General features: G+C 35.8%; 1 protein-coding gene and 1 long non-coding RNA gene across 2 annotated transcripts in view; both read left to right on the plus strand.

Moving 5' to 3' along the window:
- The first annotated feature begins 3835 nt into the window (after window positions 1-3835).
- On the plus strand, window positions 3836-5562 carry LOC138716419 (uncharacterized). Its single transcript, XR_011336660.1, has 2 exons — window positions 3836-4152; window positions 4741-5562. It is a non-coding gene; the product is annotated as an uncharacterized lncRNA (long non-coding RNA).
- An 11701-nt stretch (window positions 5563-17263) lies between these two features.
- Window positions 17264-23039, plus strand: part of LOC138691291 (inositol monophosphatase 1-like) — a 107590-nt gene continuing 101814 nt past the window's right edge. Inside the window, exon 1 of the mRNA XM_069813128.1 lies at window positions 17264-17504. Coding sequence (XP_069669229.1) covers window positions 17442-17504 — 63 coding nt within the window. The 5' untranslated portion in view covers window positions 17264-17441. The remainder of the gene's footprint in view (window positions 17505-23039) is intronic.

The raw sequence follows: 23039 nt of genomic DNA on the forward strand, positions 1-23039 counted from the left end.
AAAGATGGAAAACAGTAAAAGTAGCAAGAAATGGTACCTTAAGCGAGATCGTGGATATATTAAAAACCCTGCTGAATAAGGTCATCCATCATTCACTGGTTTGTGACAAACGACAGTCGTTACATTTAAGGAAAATTCGTAATAAAATTGTAGCCTACTGATGGTGAAAACGTGGTAATACAGGTAGATTTCGCAGAAAACTTCACAGTCCAATACCAAGACAAGGTACAACTTGCACATTGGTGTCAGGATAAAATTTCAATCTTCACGGCTGCAGTGTGGCTGCATGATAGAAAGTAAATTACGCCATAGTGTCGGATTATTTATCTTATGACAAGCTTGCAGTATCTTTGTTCATTGATTACACAATCACAGACCTTGAATTCAAAATAATAGAGTAACATTAAAACATTTCACTTCTTCTCGATGGAGCTGCCTCACAATTAAAACAGCGGTTCAATTTCATGTAATAATATTTCACAACTATAAGCCCAAGACACATTGTTGACTTGGAGTTCTTTTGTGGCCATTGCAAGGTTGGTTGCTGTAGGCGGAGTGGGAGAAACGGCGAAAAGACTTACAATCAACTGCCGTTGCTTTGAAGAAGTATGCGCTACACTTGTGCCATCAGAAATCAAAGTGATAAATATTACGCTTATCACCGAAGGGGAAGTCAAATGTTTGCAACTGACACCTCGCTCGCTGTGGGAAAAAGTGAGACGAATACTTTCGACAGATAAACAGTGTTGCCAATTGGCGGGTAGGCCTAATTACCCGATTTTCGGATAAAATTATGGTCGGAGGGTATTTCAGCGGGTATTAAGACATTTCGGGTATTTTCGGGTAATTTAATACTTTCAGAATTTACAAATTTGAATTAGTACCGTAATTTAATCTATCTTTCATTATATATAATATTATGTATGTATTTATTTCTAACTTTGTTCTGTACAATTCATATGAAAATAAACAGGTGTGTTAGGGCTACCTCCCCTGGGAATCCTTAGCATCTTTGCTCGCAACTTCATCTTATATGTTCCTTCACTCCAGCGCACTAGAGTGCTGCGTCATGCTGACGTTGACACAATTTTAGCACGCGTCGGTGCATATTCATCCGATCATTGCAATACAACTAATTATATAATTAACTAATTCAATGTTTGCCAGATTGAAGAATTAATCCCTCGCTGTAGGAATATTTTGGCCCGAAAGGAACTGAGGGATTTTTTTTGTTTGCTTAATTTTAAGAAAATGTAGGGATTTCTCATAATATGAAAATAATAATAAATAAATACATATGGGCTCATCAATACTATTCGTCCAAAGTAATGACATGGGTCATGATAAATTACTCATGAAGCGTGGTCATTGCATGACGATTTCACAATATAATGTAATGATCACTTGGATAGGTTATTCCCCTTGCTATAATCCCTAATCACATGATCAAGTTTGCTGTAGCCACTAGCCAGTCGGAAGCTTGAGCATTGCATGAAGATTTATAATCGGTTGAAAGGGTGTTTAGTATCCCCTAAAGTCGTCGCGCGGGGTGTTGTGAACACCCCAGTCAGATATTACGGAGCTCGTAACTTCATATTTAGTAAGTCTTTACTTCTGAAACTTTCAGTACCTTTATTGGAATTGGTAAGGCAACAATAACCGTAAACGTTTTTTAAATCGGAATTCGCATACTCGAGATAATAATGGTTTAAGTGGGTGGGGATGGTTAAGCGCGACTGCTTAAGGTTAAAGAACTTGAAAACCGGACATAGGAACACATTAAAAACAGAAGCAATGGTAGCATCGATGGCTGCAAAGGAGTGGATTGAAACCAAGGGAGGATGTGTTTCCTTTGAACCAACTAAAGACATTACGAGGAGCAGTGTGTGGTAGCTACGGTAAAATGTCAGATACTTGCATATAGGTAAGTTCATAATTTTTTAATTATAACTTAATATCTAATTTGCTGTCCATCTATTTTTATCTGATTTTTATATTTAATTATAATTATTTTTAGAACGGAAGGTATTTTGAAGCAAAATCGGGTAATTTCAGGACTAGATGTGGGTAATTTCATTAACAAGCATTGGCAACACTGCACATAAATTACATCATATTGAGCCTATAGGAATAAGTTATAGGAGATGTTGTACTGTTTTAACCAACGAGCACAGAATGCATAGAGTAGACATGAACAGCTTGGAGGTGAAGCCGCTTTTGTAGACCGTCGCCATTATGATGCTACCAAAACATTGGGCTCCCGGTTAGCACATGGGCAATGGATTGTGATGTTGCATCGTTGTTTTAATTTATCAATGAAGTAATTTCAATATGCCTACATGTACTGCGTATGGCTGCACAAACAGGTTTTCAAAAAAATTCCTGGAATAACTTTTCACAGGTAAATATGCATGTGTGAAATGTACTTATTGCCGGTAGATAATGAATGATTTAGCCTAGGTTAGTCGGTTAGATTCGTATTGTTCACGTATTTGTTTGATTAATAGAAAGGATTAGTGTATTGATATTATTGTAATTAATTTTTATAATCACTAAATCAGACACGCTTTGTAAACTTAGCATTTACGAGCGAAGCTAACTAGTAACAACGCAAGTTGGAAGTTTGTGTCGCGTGCTATAGAAAATGGGTGTACCGAGGTTTCTCTTCAACCGAATGCACGTATTCGTTTGGTGAAAAAGAAATAGTGTATTAATATTATTGTAATTAATTTTTATAATTACGAAATCAGACATGCTTTGCAGACTTAGCATTTACGAGCGAAGCTAACCTAACAACCCATGTTGGAAGTTTGTGTCGAGTGCTATAGAAAACGGGTGTACCGAGGTTTCTCTTAAACCGAATGCACGTATTCGTGTGATGAAGAAAAAGAAATAGTGTATTAATATTATTGTAATTAATTTTTATAATCACGAAATCAGACATGCTTTGCAGAATTAGCATTTACGAGCGAAGCTAACCTAACAACCCATGTTGGAAGTTTGTGTCGAGTGCTATAGAAAACGGGTGTACCGAGGTTTCTCTTAAACCGAATGCACGTATTCGTTTGATGAAGTAAAAGTAATAGTGTATTAATATTATTGTAATTAATTTTTATAATCACGAAATCAGACTTATGCTTTGCAGACTTAGTAGCTTCATTAACTCGGTCGTGAACTGACTTGACCCACTTGGTAATAAAACTTCACTTTTGTTCGCCGTTATAATCTAATTATATACTATAAACGAAGAGCCTATCAAATATTATATGGTTAAGAGCATTCCATTTTTTCTCTAAACAAAATCGGGACATCTATACGAAATACTGGCAAAAGGAAGAGAATGATAATTTGCGTTAAAAAGCAAGTTTCATTATTAAATCGAAGCAAGTGGATCAACCTGTAAAAGTAATTATTATAGGGTAGCATTTTTATTGGACTAGTAGCAAAATAAGGTCAAACTGTTATCTTCCTTTTTTTATCATTATTGTTTGTTTAACCTTCCAGATTATCTATTAAATACCATACTGCAATTTGAAGAGCTGCCAATTTAAATAACCTGTATATATGTGATTTATCAATGACAGTTTCGTAATTTTTGCTAAAAAAAATACGTGCACAGCGATTCTGTATTACGAAACAAACAAGAAAGTGTGAGTCCTACAAGAAATTAGGGACATATGGAATTCTTATTATCATAAGATCTTCTATAACGTAATAGCTATTTTGCAATGTTTTGGTAGCTACAAGATGGCGTCAGGTCCATCAAACCGGCTTCACTCCGTCCAATGGTATTAAGATGCTAGTGTCTACTCTATTGCATTCTGTGCTCGTTGGTTTTAACCGTTGCTTACGAGATTATACAAGCTGGCGCATAGCACGATCGAGAGTAGGTCTCTGTGAGTCATGACAATTTCTGCCGCTAGGTTCGCCTCCCTGCCCTATGAAATGATGAATAGTACCATTACAAAGCATTGTGCATCGTGAAAATAGTTCGATTAATTGTGCATTACTCATTGAGTACTAATATTACAAATATGCCAAGCATATTACAGTGTTATTTGAAGTTTGTTCAGCTAACTTATATTCGAAAATTGTCTGTGTTTTGCTATGTGAAGAACTCTGTACCAACAGGTCGTATCTTTATAGGTTAAGGTAAATGTCAAAGTTCTCTCATATAACAAGCAATGCTATGTTAAAAGTGGCGAATTGCATTTTCCGACTCTCGAATGATGTGACCCGAAATGTAAAATAATTTCATGCATTGTTTCACTTACCAAGCATTACTGATAAAGGCCTAATGAAAATGTGAACGACGTGATGTAAATATTGAAGATAATGTTGTTACTGTTTTCCCTTTCTCTTTTAGAAAATACCGACAAAAGTAATGAAATATCTTCATGCTGTACTTATTAGGTAATTAATGTGTATTTGTATTTTAGACCTGTGTATTGTTACGTAATTATCAGTGAATTAGGTTAGAGAATTTAACAAGGTTAGTATGAGATTAGGTAATGCACCTCAAACTGGTAACTAATAATGGCTGCTGCGAAATAGGCTGAGGTGGTTATCGTGTGAATCAAATTATATCTAGAATATCTAGTTTTATTATATACGGATACGTAAAGTTTTTTTTTGTTTGTTTTAGCATGTGTTTGTAATTTTGTGAGGTTATGTCTAGCCTAATTTATTTTTATTCTTGTATCATTACCAATACATTAATTTATTTTATATTCATTTCAGGTGTTACGGACGTGTTACATCTATGGTGGCAACTCTACTTATGTTAGGATATGAAGTAACAGTATATATTCAACTTCATCATTTGCTAAAAATTAAAGAAAACTGTATGTCTTCGACTCATTCCATCGTCATTTCTTCTTATGTATGTGAACCACGTTCATTCTAAAAGTGCTACATTAAATGAACACTATAGACGACGTGATGGAACAATTTACAAGTTACTGTTAAAGTGCTCAAAATTTTCAAGTGGTGCTATACCCATTGTTTCAAAATGTACATACATATTTTTACATTTCTATAAGAGGTGTCATAAATTATTTCAGCATATTTGTAAATTCTTCAAAATTAATTCTTCTAATTAATACCATAAAGTAATGAAATAATATAGCCTAGGCCTATATGTGATTTTATACTACCGGTATTGATGTTGATCTTGGTAAATTAATCCAATTTCACAGTGTTGTCTTTTGTATTGTGGTTCATAACAATTATAACAGTATGTACGTGGAAATGTTTTTAAAATAATAAATTCTAGCTCATGATTTTAAGTGGTCGTTTCAATGGGAGGTTATATTGGAAAGGTGATCACAAATGGATAATTTACTGCAAGATACAAGAACTGAATATAAGTGAGTGTTCCGTTGAAAGTGAAAGTGAAAATTTCGTTTTACAAGAGCTAAGTAGGCGTAATATTTATTTTAGAAATTATTTGAAAGCTACAGAATATGAAGAATAGACCTGTAACCATAGAAATCAACTGCGAATGGTGAGTGGCCAGGTTTCATTAATAATTGAAAGGAAGTAAAAATTATTTTCTTCTTATCATCCTGTTTTCAATATTTAAATTTAAGCACCTTTCTCTTCCTTGTTATTTCGTGAGAGATTACTTCATACTATCACATAAGCTAAATTTTTTCTGTACAGATAATAAAAATTACATACATAAGTAGGCTACTTGAATACTGACGATACAACCTTCATATACATACCTCATCAGGTATATTCAAGAAGACATCTAATGTACTGTAACCAGCACATGATTAAAATACTGATCAGATGTCCGACAGTTTCTTACTGCACTCTTCACTTCAAAAGTTTGGCACATAGTTAATGAAAATCTTGATCAGGAAATCATTCATAAAAAAGTTAAATGTACACGTTTAAAACTTTCCTATAACATAGGGCATCCTCACTGTTACTTTTAAGTTTTAGGAATGTACGCTTATAACTGTATCACAATCTGAAATAATCATAATATTTATAACACGAGGGTCCTTGTAGATAGTCAGTTCCAGTGTTCTATATGTAATTAAGAAATGGCCCAGTTTATTGCACTTTCAGCACTTTTCTATTTAGGGGCTTCTGATTAAGTTTCCTAATCACTTCGTATTTACTTGAAATATCTTTGGCAATATTGTCCAGTAGTGGCTTCACAAGTTTTCCCAAAAGAAAGAGGGACATTTCCTCATCTTTACATGTGTCGCACTTCAGTTCTTGCGAAAATCTTGGCTTCAGAAAAGAATACTACAGCGTTTACTATTACTATGCTCAATAGATTAATCAGTAGGCCTATAGAAATGTTTTCACCACTGCAAGAAAAAATCGCGTAATAATTATACTTCTCAATTATTGTGACGTTCGTATTTTTTTTTAAAAGAGAGGGAAAAGTTACGCCTTCTTGCAAATGCTTAATTATGAATTCAAGGAAATTAAAGATAATGCAGTACCTTAATTAGTTGCAATATCTTATTTAATAACAATATTAATAATATTAGGTGAAAAGGGTAGGCTATAGTGCGTATATGTAAGATGTCAAGTTAATTTATTTCCGGAAATGTTTGGTGTATGAACTGAAGTACAGAGCAGACAGTCCCTCAGTTTATATGTAATATGTTTTAATATCAAGAATGACAGCCTTTTATTGTAATATAATTGAGGAGTAGAAGTTTGCAAATTACGTCTATTGTCCATAAAATATTGTACGAAGCATTTAATAAGCAATGGTAGTCCTTTAAATGCCCCAAATGTCAATGTCTTTTAAGTGTTCTGCTATGAATATATAGGGCAGAACAGCGCTCCGAGCGGCGGAATTGGCATTACGAGGGAACCACTTCAGACTCGTTTTTCAAGCTCTATGCGCCAGCTTGTATAATCTCGTAAGCAACGGTTTTAACATACGTATCTCTCAACGCAGAAACATGAATATCTGGTATTTGAAGTGAGAAATATAATGCAAATGATTATACATGGGAGGTGAGGGGTTTGCTTTTTGGTGCCCGCGGATCGGCATATAAATATACTACTGACATTCTAAAACAATATGATATGACATCCCAAGAGATTAAAAATATTTGTTTAAATATCGTAAAGAAATCCATAGGCATTTTACATAATCATTTATACAGGGTGATTCAAAAGTCGCGCGACATAGGACATCTCCGTTATTAGTGTAAGTACAAAAAATAGTTTCAAATAAATGTTTTAGATATTGGTACGTGCAGTTCATGTGCAAAATTTAAAGAAAATCGTAAGAGCCATTTTTGAGAAAATTGCAAGAAACATGTTCGTGTTTCAAGTAAAGTACCAGTTTTGTTAGGGAAAACGCATCCACAACTTAGGTGTCACATCTCTGGAGCATATGAAACTTAAATTAAAAATGTGGTTTGGGTCGCGCGCCGTAATTAATAAATTGTGTTTTTTTGTGTAGACAGATGAGTGCTAGTTTCACAGTGAACCGGGTAGCAACAGACAATGTACACAATTCCTGAGAGGGTGGGAATGGTTCTCATCCATGCGGGAGGCCTGAATCTACGGAAAGCAGCAGAAGAATATCACAGACGGCATCCAGATCAACCTACCCCACATCACGGAAGCATTGGTCGTTTAATGGAACGGTTCAAGACAGCAGGCAGTATCCACGACGAAAAACGTTCAGGGCGGCCTCGTATAGCAACAGGGGGATGCAAACGCAGCTAGTGTACTATATAGCTAAGCTGGTAGTCAGTCCATCATGGTCAACCAGCGAAGTGACGCAAGAATGTGGCACCAGTCAAGCATCCGTGTCCAGGATACTATCCGTCTATCATTTCCATCCCTATCGTATGCGCTTTGTGCAGGAATTGCACAGATGACACAGATTCGGGTGCAGTTCTGTGAATGGTTTCTTGAACGACGAACGCACCAGCCAAACCTTGAAGCTGATATTTGTTGGAACGATGAGGCCTGTTTCCATTTGAACGGAACAGTGAATCGACAGAACGCTGTGTACTGGGCAACCGAGAACCCCCACATAGCTGTAGTGGCTCAGACCCAAGATTAAATGTGTGATGTGGCATACACGGGGATGTTGTCATCGGTCCCGTGTTTCTGAACGCCAAGCTCACTGCTCCACTGTACAGATAGCATCTCGAGGCTACACTGCTGCCCTACTTGAATGATCTGCCCTTAGAAAGAAGACGTGGGTTTTTCTTTCAGCAGGATGGAACACCACCACATTTCAGATTGACAGTCCGCGAATTTCTGAATGAAGTTATCCCTGGGCGTTGGATCGGTCTCAAGGATCCAGTGGAATGGCCGCCTAAGTCCAGATTTAACGCCACTTGACTTTTTTCTCTGGGGACATCTCAAGTCTGTAGTTTACAGCAACAGAACCCGAAAACTGGATGAACTGCAGGAAAATATCAGGAGAGAATGTGCACAAATAACACCTGCAGTGTTACGTAATGTGCGGAGCAGTTACCTCAACCGTGTATGGATGTGCCGTCAACAAAATGGCCACTAATTTGAACACTTACTCCATTAGTGTGCATGTGGAACAATTACACAAGTCGTGAAAGTTCAAGTGCTAAAATGTTTCAGTTTGCCATTGTGACTCTCAACTTACTCACCTGTGAACACAAAAAACACAATTTATTAATTACGGCGCGCGACCCAAACCACATTTCTAATTTAAGTTTCGTACGCTCCAGAGATGTGACACCTCAGTTTTGGATGCGTTTTCCCTAACCAAACTGGTACTTTACTTGAAACGCGAACAGGTTTGTTGCAATTTTTTTTTCAAAAATGGCTCTTACGATTTTCTTTAAATTTTGCACATGAACTACACGTATCAATATCTAAAACATTTATTTGAAACTATTTTTTGTACTTACACTAATAACGGAGATGTCCTATGTCGCGCGATTTTGAATCAGCCTGTATAATGTTTAATTTTTTAACTTTCTAAATTGCATATTTTACTATGATTGCTACCTATTCTATTCATTTTTTTTCTCTATTACATAATATATGCATATTTTTAATTGTTTTCCGGACCTATATGGTCATCTGTTACGACATACGGATTGTTAATAATTAAGTAGATTAACATTTCAAAAATGAACTTAAAACAAGTCTCTTTGTATTTTAAGTAAAATAAGCCCTAGCAATAAATTACAGTGAATGTGTAGTCCTGAAATTTCAGAATAATACAGTGATACAAATGAATTACTGTGATAGCCGAGCTATTGAAAGTAATTGAAATTCATACGTCAATGATGCATTTGTATGTATGTATTTATTCACACTGCAATGGGTATATACCCGGTGGCAGTGGTAACTAATTACACTCAATAATGACAATAATAAACTTATTAATTAAAAATACAATTAATGATAATACTAATAATTAATACTAATAATAATAACAATAACAATAATAATAACAACAACAACAGGGAATATACTAAATTAAATGAAACGATCACTTAAAATAACATTTGAAATATTCTAATTTGTATCTTAAAGCTAAGATCGAACTAAAACCCACGAGTATATGTTCATATCTGCACAAGTACCTTTCAACATTACACTCATTTCGCTGTCAACTCACTCACTGCACTGGAACTACGACACATTTCACTGATTCTATCCTGATTTCACTAACACTTCAAAAACATTTCACTGTTCAAATACTTTGCACTGCCACTATAACCTATACAGCTTCACTGACAGGAACACGTTTCACTTACACAGCACACTTCACTGACACGACATACTTCTTCACTGATACAACACACTTCACTGACACAACATAATTCTTCACTGATACAATACTTCAATAACAACATATCATTTACACCCTTTAAGTACTGTGTATAATTACCGTCTATTAGTAAGGTCCTTAAGCCTATTTTTAAATACATTTTTGGTTGTTGGTAAAGCCTTTAGTAAGTCTGCAGGTAAAGCATTCCAGTCCCTGATAGTACGATTGAGAAAAGAAAACTTTCCAGTGTCCGTCCTCTGCCTTCTTTCCCTCAATTTATATGAGTGGTCGTTCCTTGAAGAGTAATTTGGCGGCTGCAACCTATTTTTTATTTCTTTCCAGGCAGGCTCACCTCTGTATGTTTTGAACAGTGCGCATAATCGAATTCGCGTTCTCCTGTCCGTGAGTGTGTCCCATTTTAATGGTGAATTTTTCCGACAACACTTAAGAGCCCGTTTTTGAATCTTTTCCAGTGTCTTAATATGTTCTAATCTGTAAGGATCCCAACATGCAGCACCATATTCCATTACTGGACGTACTAGTGATTTATATGCAATCTCTTTGGATTTATCAGAACCTTTTCTTAGTACCCTCATCACAAAGTGTAACGCTCTCCATGCTTTTCCCGCTGTGTCTGTAACGTGTTCCCCCCAGCCGAGATCGCTGCTAAATGTTATTCCGAGGTATTTACATTTGTTAACTTCCGGAATGGTTTCACCCCCTAACGTATACGATGCGACTATTTTATTTCTTTTCCTTGTAAAGCTGATGGCTTTGCTCTTTAGAGAATTTATTTTCATTTTGTTGGCTATTGCCCAATCATTTATTCTATTGAGGTCATTCTGGAGAAGAGTAGTATCTTCATGACTTTTTATTTCCCTGTATAGCATACAATCATCCGCGAATAAGCGAACCCTAGATAAGATATTAACTGGCAGATCATTTACAAAAGCCAAGAATAGAAGAGGCCCCAAGACACTCCCCTGCGGGACCCCGGAAGTAATTTCAATTGGGTTCGATAATTCCTCCCCTACCCGTACTCTCTGAGTGCGACAAGTTAAAAATTCCTTGATCCACTGGAGCACTCTGAAGTCAATCCCCGTTGATTGTAGTTTAACCAACAATATATCGTGTGGGACTACATCGAATGCGCGTGAAAAGTCAATAATCACTGCATCTACTTGGCTATTGGAATCTATTCCGTCTTCTAAATCCTGACATACCGTTACTAATTGACTCTCACATGAATAGCCCCCCCGAAATCCATGCTGACAGTTATGTAACCAATTTGAGTCATCCCAATGCTGCCTTAGATAAGCTGAAATCAAGTGTTCCATCTGTTTGCAAACCACAGAGGTAAGGCTGACCGGTCTGTAATTTTTTGTATCTGAGCGAGACCCTGACTTATAAATTGGAACCACTATTGCATCTTTCCAATCTCGCGGGACAGTACCATTGTTAATTGATATTTCAAATATACGCACTAGATAGGGAATCATGGCTTCCCCTCCCAATTTTAGTACGTCTCCGGCGATACCATCAGGTCCTACTGATTTATGAGTTTTCACTTTAGAGATCCTTCTCCTTATGTCCCTAGGCTTGATAGAAAACTGACCCGTATTTTCCACAGAAGCTAAGTGTGGTACTATTGTCCTCATCCCAAAAACAGTGGCATAATAGGAATTTAATTTTTCTGCTTTTTCGCTGTCCTGTACGATAAATTGATTGCGGTCATTTTTTAGGGGGAGGCTCGAATAATTTTCCTTGCGTCGTCTCTTCACATATTTATAAAATTTGAAGTTTGTTAACAAAAGTGTTTGTATTTAATTGTACATAACTGAGTCAAGTTTTCACATTGTTAGTGTAATCTTCATGTAGTATTAAGAAATATATACAATTTTATAACTTTTGTAAGGGTATTTTCAGACGTCATGTCCTGAACGAATTTCTCCCGTCATGTCCGGAATGCACGTTTCATTTATTTTCTGGCGAAGTTTTCTTTGTACAAAGTTCCGAAAAGCATTAAAATAAACCTTGTAGAATGAGTAACGTCCCATATATTTTTTTTCATTTGAACACATTGGGATCTGCAGGGTGGGACAGCTCATAGTGAGTGTGTCTTGGGTCAGGGGGTATAGAGGTGAAGAGAGGCAGAGGTAAACCGCTGTTTAAAAACTCATACAGTATTTCGCTGCAGTGGCTTGCAGAGCCAGGCCACAAGGGAAGATCTTTCCTCTCCGCCCACACCGCTATTATAATGCTACATCAAATGGATTCTGTACTGTATTCCCTTGAACCTAAATGGCAAAATTTTTATTTTCTCTACATATACTTATTGTTGTAGAATCTTAATATAACGAAATTAATATTCTCTTTTGCTTTATTATTGCGTATATTATATCCAGCCTCCAGCAGAACCTAATATTTGCCTTAACTCAAAATGATTGCAAGAGTAGAATCCTTTTGATATAGCACGTAAAATACGAAAGAGACTTCTTTTCCAGTTTCAGTATATCCGAGTGTTGCTTTGGTGTGACATCTTAACTGAAACTTAACCAGTGAAAATTTGCAAGCATGAGTGTGTGTGAATTCAGAATATTAATTTATTTTTCTCAACTTTCCCTTGCGGGGAAGATTGTTGTGAAATTAAAGGGTCGTTCGTTACCCGACTTAAATCTTACTCAAGCTTCATCCAGCCGAAATACTGCATAATGTGTAAGTAAGTTTATCAATGAAATTTACGCTAAGCATTTGTGGTTACATGGATGTGAAGAAAAAAAAATATTGTATTTTGTTTTCCTTGCCTCCTCTTCGGTGGTGATAATACATGGACTGGGAGTGGTGTGACAGATTTAGGACATTTACCCCTAAAAATTAAAAAGCAGTCTCACCTGAAAAATGTTGTTTCATTGGCTATGTTAGGAAAACCTAATAGGCCTATTGCTGCGCAATTAAGTGAAGCGAAAAGAACAAACATTCTCAAACATAATGAAGAAGTGGGGAAAAATCGTGACATTATTTTTAAAAAATATTGAGTGTATCAAATTTTGTGACCAATATGAACTTCCCCTTAGGAGACATGATGAAAAAGTGATTCGAAGAACCCTGGTGTATTTTTTGGGTTGCTACAGTTGGTAATCTAAACGAGCCTCTCAAAAATCATTTGGAACATGCCACTGTTTAAAGGTAATTCTAGAAAATTCAGAATGAACTGGTAGATTGTATGTTGAGTGTCTGCCGATCTGAAATTCAGTATTAGTTTTATTTTTTAGCCATTATGGCAAATGATGCCACAGACGTCTCCCAACTAAGTCAGGAAGTTTTGGTTTTTCGATATGTAGTGCATTTATTTTGTTCCATACTTATTAGTAATGATATCAAAAAGTGGAATTTGTATGTAATACCAAAATCTGCTGCAGCTCCCCCAATCCAGAAGTTCACGAGCCGCCACTACTTGAGTCACATCACGAGCGTTATGAAGAGGCTTCCCCGACTGGAATCCCAGTTCCCATGAATGCGTGTAGCAGGCAGTGGCGAAGCCAGTATTTAAAGAGTGGGTAGGCAGAAAGTCTTACCTTAAATTTTTTTGTACAGTAGTTCCAAACGGCGAGTTTTCTTGGTGGCAAAATTGTCAATGACACGATCCTTGAACATCTGGTCACTCATCAGTTCTTTCACTAGCTTTTTCTCAATGGCAATGGTACTAAGACAGCTGAGTCTTTTATTGATCAAAATTACGTGAGTATGTTTTTATTCTTTTCAAAATACTCATACTCCTTTCAGAAGAGACTGTGGTCACAGGAAACGTTAAAAAAAAAAAAAAAACGAACTAATTTGAACACTTCCACATATACACTTTTCAGGCCATATAGGACAATATAATCTAAAAGTCTTTGAGGGGACAAATACACCTTAATTCTCACAAAATAATACATAAATGATATTCACTCTCTCATTATTTCGCTCACAATCTAGTAAACTCACACTTAATTCTAACAACAAAAATGATCTTGAGTAACTTTAGAGCCGACTAAATCAAAAGGAGCATTTCCCACTAAAGCAGTGTTGCTAACAGTGTTTGTGATAAAGTCCTTAAACAGCAGTAAAAATTCACTATAAATATGCTATCAATGGAGAAAATTTTTATTCCTGACGCTAAGAGGGCTTTAAAAGCTCGCTAAATTAACAAAAAAATAATACAATACAAAACTTTCATCTATGTTGCCGCTGAAAATTAGTTAAAATAGCTAGATCTAGCTACCATGAACTGGCAACACTATAACTGCAAGCGAGAGAAAGTTTGAATATTCTTTGTTGGTCACTGTGGTTGGTCGTGAGACATGCCTCCTTGAGACGTGGAGGGGGTTGCTAGAAATTCAAACAACCTCATGCTATTTTCCGTCCTCTCCAATCCCTGTCGTAAAGCCTTCTGTTGAAGTGGCAGAAGAGCAAGAGGAGTAGACTAGAGATGGGAAAAGTTGTTATTTTCTCGTAACAGTTCCAACTGTTCCAGTTCCATGAAAATACTAGGTTCCAAATAACAGTTCCAAAATAACAGTACCACCATATATTATATAGCCTACGCCGAAGTTCGCTCCACAGCACCGGATCGAATCCCTCCTGCAGTGTTTTTCTCTTTGTGGCCTGACTCCATGTTATTACCATAGGATCATTCTGTAGGATCAGAAATTAATTTTTACATTATATATATATATATATATATATTTAATGTGGAAACTGTACCAAAATAAAACACACCAGGAATGAACGAAACTCCTCCAGAGTCAAGTCCCTAAATTCAGTTCTGTCATTCTGTGAAGCGTGTGACACAATTTATTTTTGTTAAAACCATTTAGTCAAAGTAGTTTATGCAAACATTTGGGTAAAAAAAGTCAATAGTATAAGTCGAGGGCCATGAGAAAGTCCAGAAGTCATACTGACAGTATTGATACCACGAAACCAGTTACGTTATACACGTATTAATGCAAGACGCCAGTTCAGGATTAAAAGTTGGTATTGATTTTGTCCCTGAAAATTGTTAAAAGTAGCCAGATCTAGTGACAAAGACGGTAAATTGATAACACTGCAGCAACGGTTGTCATAATGTAGTTCCATACACGGCCGATTTGATACTAGCTTCGCTCCAACTTTGAAAGAGAAGGTATCATCAAGTCGGCCTTGTTCCATAACATCGAGTATATTGTAACATGTAACAACAAGTATTTTGTATAACAGGTACAGTACTACTAGTATGCAATGTAACAGTGATGGTTTGGAACAGGCCGTTACGTTATTTTATAGTCATGACTCATAATGTAGTTCCATAACATCGAGTATTTTTTGTAACAGCAAGTTATTTTTTGTAACAGGAGTATTTAGTGTAACAGTGGAAGAGCCACGTACTACTAGTACGTAATGTAACAGTGGTATTTAGGAACATGTACGGACGCTAAATGGTCACATACTTGTGATGCAGTACGATGTCAATGAGTCGAGATGTGAATTCCTGGAAATGAAAACTTTTCTAATGCTAAATTGAATTCGTAGATCAAGTTTGTTCGAAGCAGGAAATGTAATGTAATTTTAAATTATTTGTAAATTGGTCACGAAATCGAAATGGATCCCAGTGGTAAATAAAACCTAACCTATTCTTCCTCTTCTGCTTAGCTGAAGGTCACAGTAGTGTTCAATTTCTCCAAAAATGCGTAAATAAAAGCTATAATAATTTTGGCCGTGCTAAAATTCATATTAATAATGTATCGTCATGAAGAATAATAATCTCTTTGTAATTAAATATGAAAATTTACCGTTGTACTTTTTTTCAAACAAAAGAACTTCAATAATACAGTCATGTTTCAACAGATTTTAGTTTAATTTCAAGAATTGGCAATGAAACTAAAACTAAAATATTTGGAAATAAAACATAACCTATATATTTTCATCTCCCTTGATAAAATTCACAATGTAGTTCCTATAATACAGGCATTATGTTATTTGATAGAATCCTATGCTTAATTAACATCAGTTCCAAGATAGTGTGTACATTTTTTAAAGGCTATCTTCGTATCTTTACTATTTATCTTTTACTTTAGTTTCCAACATTTATTTCAATACGACGAAAGGATTCCTAATTCTGCTTTCAAACAGTGGCGCCAACTTATATGAGCTCGTGGAATCCGAGCCCACCCAATAATTTATCGTGTTGTGAGATTTATTTAACTTAAGGCTCGTCAAATGTTTGAGCCCACCTACTGTTTTTCAAAAGTTGGCGTCACTGCTTTCAATAGTACCAAACATGTTCCGTTCTGTGGTACAGGCGTTGTCATAATGTAGCTCCAAACTGAAACGAGTATTTGTAACCGCAAGTATTTCGTACTACAAGAGCAACACTGTTATTTTGGAACATAGTGTTCCAAGGTGCTGTTACTTTTTGGAACAGTTCCAAACAAGGAACGGTTCCAAAATAACTGTTACGTTATTTTTTCCCCACCTCTAGAGTAGACTCCTCTTGCAGAAGAGGCAAGCGAGAAATTGTCTCACCCGCAGATGCCCATCACCCTGGCCGAGCACAACAGACAGATTTTGTCGTTGACATGTGCCATTATCTAGCGGCCGATGAGCGAAGAATCCTGTGTAAACTGCTGATTTTCTCAATCACAACAATTATTAAGGTCGACAAATTTATATTAGTAGGCTTATTTATAATTCTTTATCTTGAGATTTTTTCTGGGTAGGCATTGCCTCAATTGCCTCCACGTAGCTTCGCCACTGGTAGCAGGTAGAGGTAAACTGTAATCGTCGTACAAGTAATTGAATTATTAAAATCAGTCGAGTCTTGCCTATCTTGTGTCTTGGTGTTCTGTGGTTGAGTTTCGGTCCAGCAAAGTTAGTTTCTTTGTGTTACATAGTTGAATGTGTTACAGTGATTGCTTTAAATGTGTGATAATATAGTAAAGTGTTACAATTATAACGTCTTTGGTGTTACAGGAGAAAATTCTTTCGACGAAGTTTTGAAAATTGCACTATTCATTCTTTGTCTTCCAATGGAGACGTGGAAAGAGTTTTTGAGTCGTTAAGAGAACATAATCAGAAACAAACACAGAAACAGGTTAAAATTAAAAACATTGCTTTCTATTTTAATAATAAGATTTGGTCTTAGTAATAAAGGGAAATATTGCCATAATTATGATTTGCCGAAGGATGTAAGGGGGAAAATTAAAAGTATGAAAACGTACAGTTCCCAAGAAGCTTCAAGCACTAAGGAAGGTATATCGGATTCTGTGGCTGTTACGGACGAGTATGACTTCAAGGAAATCTATTTGTAAAAGTGATTACGTAACATTTCATTATACTATTTACTAAAAATCATTACGATAGGCCTATTTACTCAAGTTCTGGTGTTTTTTGAACAAGGATTTAGCGCTTTCTCATTTTTCGGATCGGCGACACTGCTTTTACGCGTATAGTGACTTTTCGGAACTTGGAGTTGACAACACTGCTTGAATGTGTTTTTTTATAGAATGAGACGAATGAGTTGACGTTAATTTGTTTACCTTAGTTTTTCAACACACTTCAAGTACAGTACCGGTACTCGTAATTTTATGATCTAGTCGACATATTCAATGCAATAGCAAAAAGTATCGGCATTGTTAATATTTATCGCCTACAGTGGCTAAACATGACTGAAAATCTGGATGAGTGTTACGAAGTCGTTGTCGACTTAACCAAAGAAGGCGGAGAGGTAATCATAATCTTATTATTAATAGCATGTTAACGTCTTTTAATATCTTTCCATATCTAACATCATCAATTAATTCGGTATTGTTTATTCAATACCAATTTATGATTACATCACATTAATGTCAACTTTCCATGCTTTTTAAATTTCTTGGCGAAACTGACCACAGGGGATGAAGACACCGGTAATGAGCTTTTGGAAAAACGCGTAATGAGCGGGTCAAAATGAGGCAACTAAGCGAGGTTGTAATGGGATAGGATGTCCAATTCCTTTCCCCAGCCAATTGCATACATCACTGACTAGGTATTAAATGAAATTTGTTGTAGAGAGAAAGGTGTTGGGGCACCTAATCTGACCAGGTAGTGTGTTTTATTATAATTTACTAGCTAGGCCTATTTAAGATCGGAGACAGTGTGAGAATGGGTGAAATGAATTTGGAGAAAACAGTAAAACAAATAATAAGAGGAGCAACTAAATAATGACAAGGTAAAATATCCACCGGCAACTGAACGAATATTGTACACTTTTATCACTGCCAATTTGGCGCTGTAAACTAATTTTCGGCATGCCCAATTTTCAATACTTTTATCACAGGCACAACATATTTCAATTCTTATTGTACTGTATAGGATGGAATTATCACTACATTAACACATTTAATATATCACAAAACATGAACTGAACGAACTAAATGTAATTGTTATGAAAGTTGCCATATTTTCTTCCTGCCATTATGATCCACTTCCATTATATGGCTTCCGACATGAATAGCAGCGTTGGCAATACGTACATGCAAACGAAATGATACTAAACGTGAGGTGTGTATTATGTGACAGGTTAGATTAGGTTTGGTTAGATGTGTAGTATTACATGACAGGTTAGATTAGGTTCGATTAGCTGTGTAGTAGGCTATTATTACTATGTTGACGACACTGAAACCCACTGTACATTAACGAAATATGGCCGTATTCTTCATTAACGCACGACGATTTTCGTATATAAGTAAGTAAGGTACGTATTTAGGGCAAATTTTGATGGGTGTATAGCTCTTCCAGTGATACATCAATTTCTACATCAATACTATAAATCCAAGGAATTTTCAAGGTATTTTAACAAGTTCCTATAGTGCCTGGGACGTACGTAACCTTCACTTGATTTCTATCCAGCTGTGGTTTAGTTTGTAATTCTTTATCACGTTACCGTACAGATGTATTTACCTACTTGGCTTCTAGTTGAGTCATATGTACCATAAGCAAAAGAAAAGTTGGCCAACAGCAGTTTCGCACAGAAATAAGATTGGAAAGTTGCTGTGAAAATGGGAGCCGGCAAAGAGATGCAGGCAGGTGGGATCACTTTATCGAGGTGGGCAGCAGATAGGCTATATCATTGCTTTGGAATGACAGGTTCTTACTGACTACCTTGTTGTTCTGTGAAACCATGCCTTAAAGTTATAGAGTCCAATAATTATAATAGTTTGTGACATTGTGCACAAATTGAGCAACTATCATACAATTTGTATTAAGTTCAGGAATTTATGATTATTGAGTCCAATTAACTTACATAGTGTACGTTACAGATAGTGATGCTTTGCAATTGGAAACTTATCCCCAAATCAGCTAAACTTTTTACTGTACAACGGTTGAAATTTTCAATGACTTCAGGTGAAATTAATTCAATTACTTGTTCATTATAAACCAAAATGCAGTTTTATTAGTTTATTTTACTAATACATAATGTTATATGAATATCTTCACACAAATTTCTGATTTGAACTAACAAAATTAACAGTCTATTTGTAATACATAATTATTGTAAAAGAAACAAGAAAACAAACGAAACAAACACAGTTCTTATTTGAAAAAAGAACATTAACTTCCTATATTCTTGTAATAAATAATTGTGAAAGAAACAAGAAAAGAAATACCGTAAAACAAACACATTTCTGATTTGAACTAAGAAAATTAAGTCTAGACCTATTTGTAGTAGCCTACATAATAATTGTAAAAGAAACAAGAAATAAAACAAACACATTTCTTATTTGAACAAATAACATGAACTTCCTATATTCTTGTAATAAATAATTGTGAAAGAAACAAGAAAAGAAATAAAACAAACACATTTCTGATTTGAACTAAGAAAATTAACTTTCAATCTTGTAATTAATAATGTGTGAAACTCTGTCCAAAAATATTAGCCTAATAGTGCAGATAGAACTCTGTCACTCCAAAGTGATAACTTTTTCCCCTGCAAATAGAACTTTGTCATTTGTCAATCTCCTTTATGAATCACCAGGTAGCATCAGTGATCATATATGTTAAAGCTTGTATTCTCACAATACCAAAGCACACATTAACTCAATTTTTTTCAATTTTGTCAGAAGTCATTCCAAAGCAATGATACCTCATTTCCGTGGATTTCCTTACTGATCACAGAAAAAGCGAGTCTTCATATGGTCGAATCAGTGACAGGTTAGGTTAGTTTAGGCCCTTGGTGTGCCTTGAAAGACAGGACACATTCTTAGACAATGTGAGTAGTATATGCAAGGCATACCAAAAGCCTAAACTAATGGCTAAAGTAGCGCTGAGTTAGTTCCCTTTGTACTCTGCTTATGCACCTTGAACTGTATTATAGCTCTTTCCTCAGTGACATTACGAAAGTTTCACGCTAGTGTACACTCACGCTATGCCTTGCATATACGAATCTGTAACAGATTAGGTTATGTTAATTTAGTCTTTTGTTATGCTTTGCATACACTAATCTCTGTAGAATTTTCGAGTGCTGGTCGAAGTCTAGAGATTTTTGTTTAATGATACTATCAGTAACTTACTGGTCTGTCAGTGGCTAGCATAATGACGGACACACAGTCGAAGTTACATTATGGAAACTTTTATGTCTACTTATTTCATTATTATTTGTTGTGCTTCACTATTTTTAGTAGTTATTGAATTAATACAAGTTTTGCTTTCTTTACATTACATCGTATCGTGTGTTTTATATCCTTACGATCCTTTCCTTCACTAGAAACCCATAATGTTTGCACTTCCATTACCACGCACTTCTCATTTCACACGTAATTTTCTACATTTCCGAACAATTTTCTTTTCTTCAAATATACTTGTATAAAATTCTAAACTTTTCAAATTCATCTCCACAAAAAATGTCTTACAAATTCAACCATTTTCATTTCCAAAATCACCGGAACTAACTCAGCGCTAGTTTCACCAGGAAATGCACAGAAATGAAATGTATATGCTTCCCCTGCCTGCCACCTATTCCTTCCATCTTACGTAGCAATCCCACCTGCCCACACCTCTCTGCTGGTCACCACTTTCACCAGTGGCGGCTATTGAAATGAAGTAGGTGAAGGCCACCTTCACCCCTTTTTTCGTGCTTTAATAAAATAATTATATTTTATCAATAAATTAAAATAAAATGCATTCCTCTACTTTTTAATCTGTCTTCGGCTCAATCCACTCAGTTAACCTCCTTCTGGGGTACTTCAGAAAAACTCCTCACCAGCCAGGCCACGTGGCTAGCAGACGAGGTAGTGAGGGATGTGGATGCTGAAGATCCGAAGGAGACTTTCCTTTCACTTTCAGTAAGCAAACACAGTTGCCACTAATTAGCGCTATACAGAGCCTTTACAAAAACAATAAAATAATGATTAAAATACCGAACAGTACAATCGAAATGGTAGAAATAAATCAGGGAGTGCGACAAGGGTGTCCTCTCTCACCCACTATGTTTAATATATACATGGACGAAGTCATACAAATATGGATGACGAAGATTGAACATTTTACCATTAATAAGCTAAATTTTACAACATTATTTTATGCAGACGATCAAGTGATAATTAGTGGCAATGAAAATGGACTACAGAAAGCAATTTTCAGATTGAATAAAGTAGCCATTGATTTTAATATGAAAATCTCAGCAGAAAAAAACAAAAACTATGGCATTTGTAGGATCACAACCATTACGGGTGAAAATTGAATTAAATAATATAATTGTACAACAAGTAAATATATTTAAATATGTAGGCTGCAATGTGACTTACAAGGCAAACTCAGAGATTGAAACTAAAATCAATGTTTTTAATCATTTTTGCGGAACTATACGACGAACATTGGGCAGAACAGTGAGGAAGGAAACTTTATTGAAATTTTACAAAATTAATGGTTCTACCAGCATTCCTTTATGGCAGTGAGAGTTGGACATTAAGAAAAGATCAAGAACATAGAATTGTAGCCAGCGAAATGAAGTTCTTAAGATATGTGGCAGGTTACACCTTGATAGATAAGAAGAGAAATGAAGATATAAGGAAGGAGCTAAAAATGGAAAGTTTAATCAAGACGATTAACAATTATAGAACTAACTGGATACAACATGTAGACCGAATGCCTGAAACACGCATAACAAAAGCTGCTCTACAGTATATGCCTAGAGGAAGAAGATCACTGGGAAGACCTAGAAAGGGATGGCGAGATCAATTGTGAGGAGACGTAACAGGCCATTTGATAGGCCTAATACTTGTTTGAAGATGATGATGATGATGAAACCCAGTTGCTATGACAACGACTTGCTTACTGTGAATTGCCTACCCTTTCGGAGAGGCTATTATGGTCTGTTGAAGAGCCGTTCATCTGGTTTCTTTCTTCTCTGAAAACAGAATTGCTCTTGTACGAACATTGGACCAGGGTGGTAAACTGTAATATTTTGCATCTAAATAAGAAAACATAAAATATTGTATAAAGAAATTAAATATTGTTTAACTTTAAGATATAACATATATTTCAGTTTTTTTTAACGTTAGCAATCATTGATTCATATCCTTTCACTGACTGTTCACAACGTCCATTGTCCTGTATGGTTGTGGAACTTGGACTCTCACTTTGAGAGAGGAACAGAGATTAAGGGTGTTTGAGAATAAGGTTTTTAGAAAAATATTTGAGGCTAAGAGGGATGAAGTTACAGGAGAATGGAGAAAGTTACACAGTGCAGAACTGCACGCATTGTATTTTGACCTGACATAATTAGAAACATTAAATCCAAAAGTTTGAGATAGCAGTGCATGTAGCACGTATGGGCGAATCCAGAAATGCATATAGAGTGTTAGTTGGGAGGCTGGAGGGGAAAGATCTTTGGGAATGCTGAGACATAAATGGGATAATAATATAAAAATGGATTTGAGGGAGGTAGGATGTGAAGGTAGAGACTGGATTAATCTTGCACAGAATAGGAGCGATGGTGGGCTTATGTGAGGATGGCAATGAACCTTTGGGTTCCTTAAAAGCCACATGTTATCCACCGTAAATATTCAGTAGGTCTAATACTATTCCTTCCTTTCCAACCTGCTACACAGCCACCTCTTTTCATATTCGATTATTCCGTCATTACTAAGGCCAGGATTTATATGCACAAAGTTTGAAATATTAATCAAACAATCTTCTTAATGTATCCAGCTATTTGCTGACAACATAAAGTCCACTATTGTCCACTGTTGTCTATTCAGTTTTTGTTTTTCATGAGAAATGA

This window comes from Periplaneta americana, chromosome 16 (assembly GCF_040183065.1).
Source record: "Periplaneta americana isolate PAMFEO1 chromosome 16, P.americana_PAMFEO1_priV1, whole genome shotgun sequence".
Classification (NCBI taxonomy): domain Eukaryota; kingdom Metazoa; phylum Arthropoda; class Insecta; order Blattodea; family Blattidae; genus Periplaneta; species Periplaneta americana.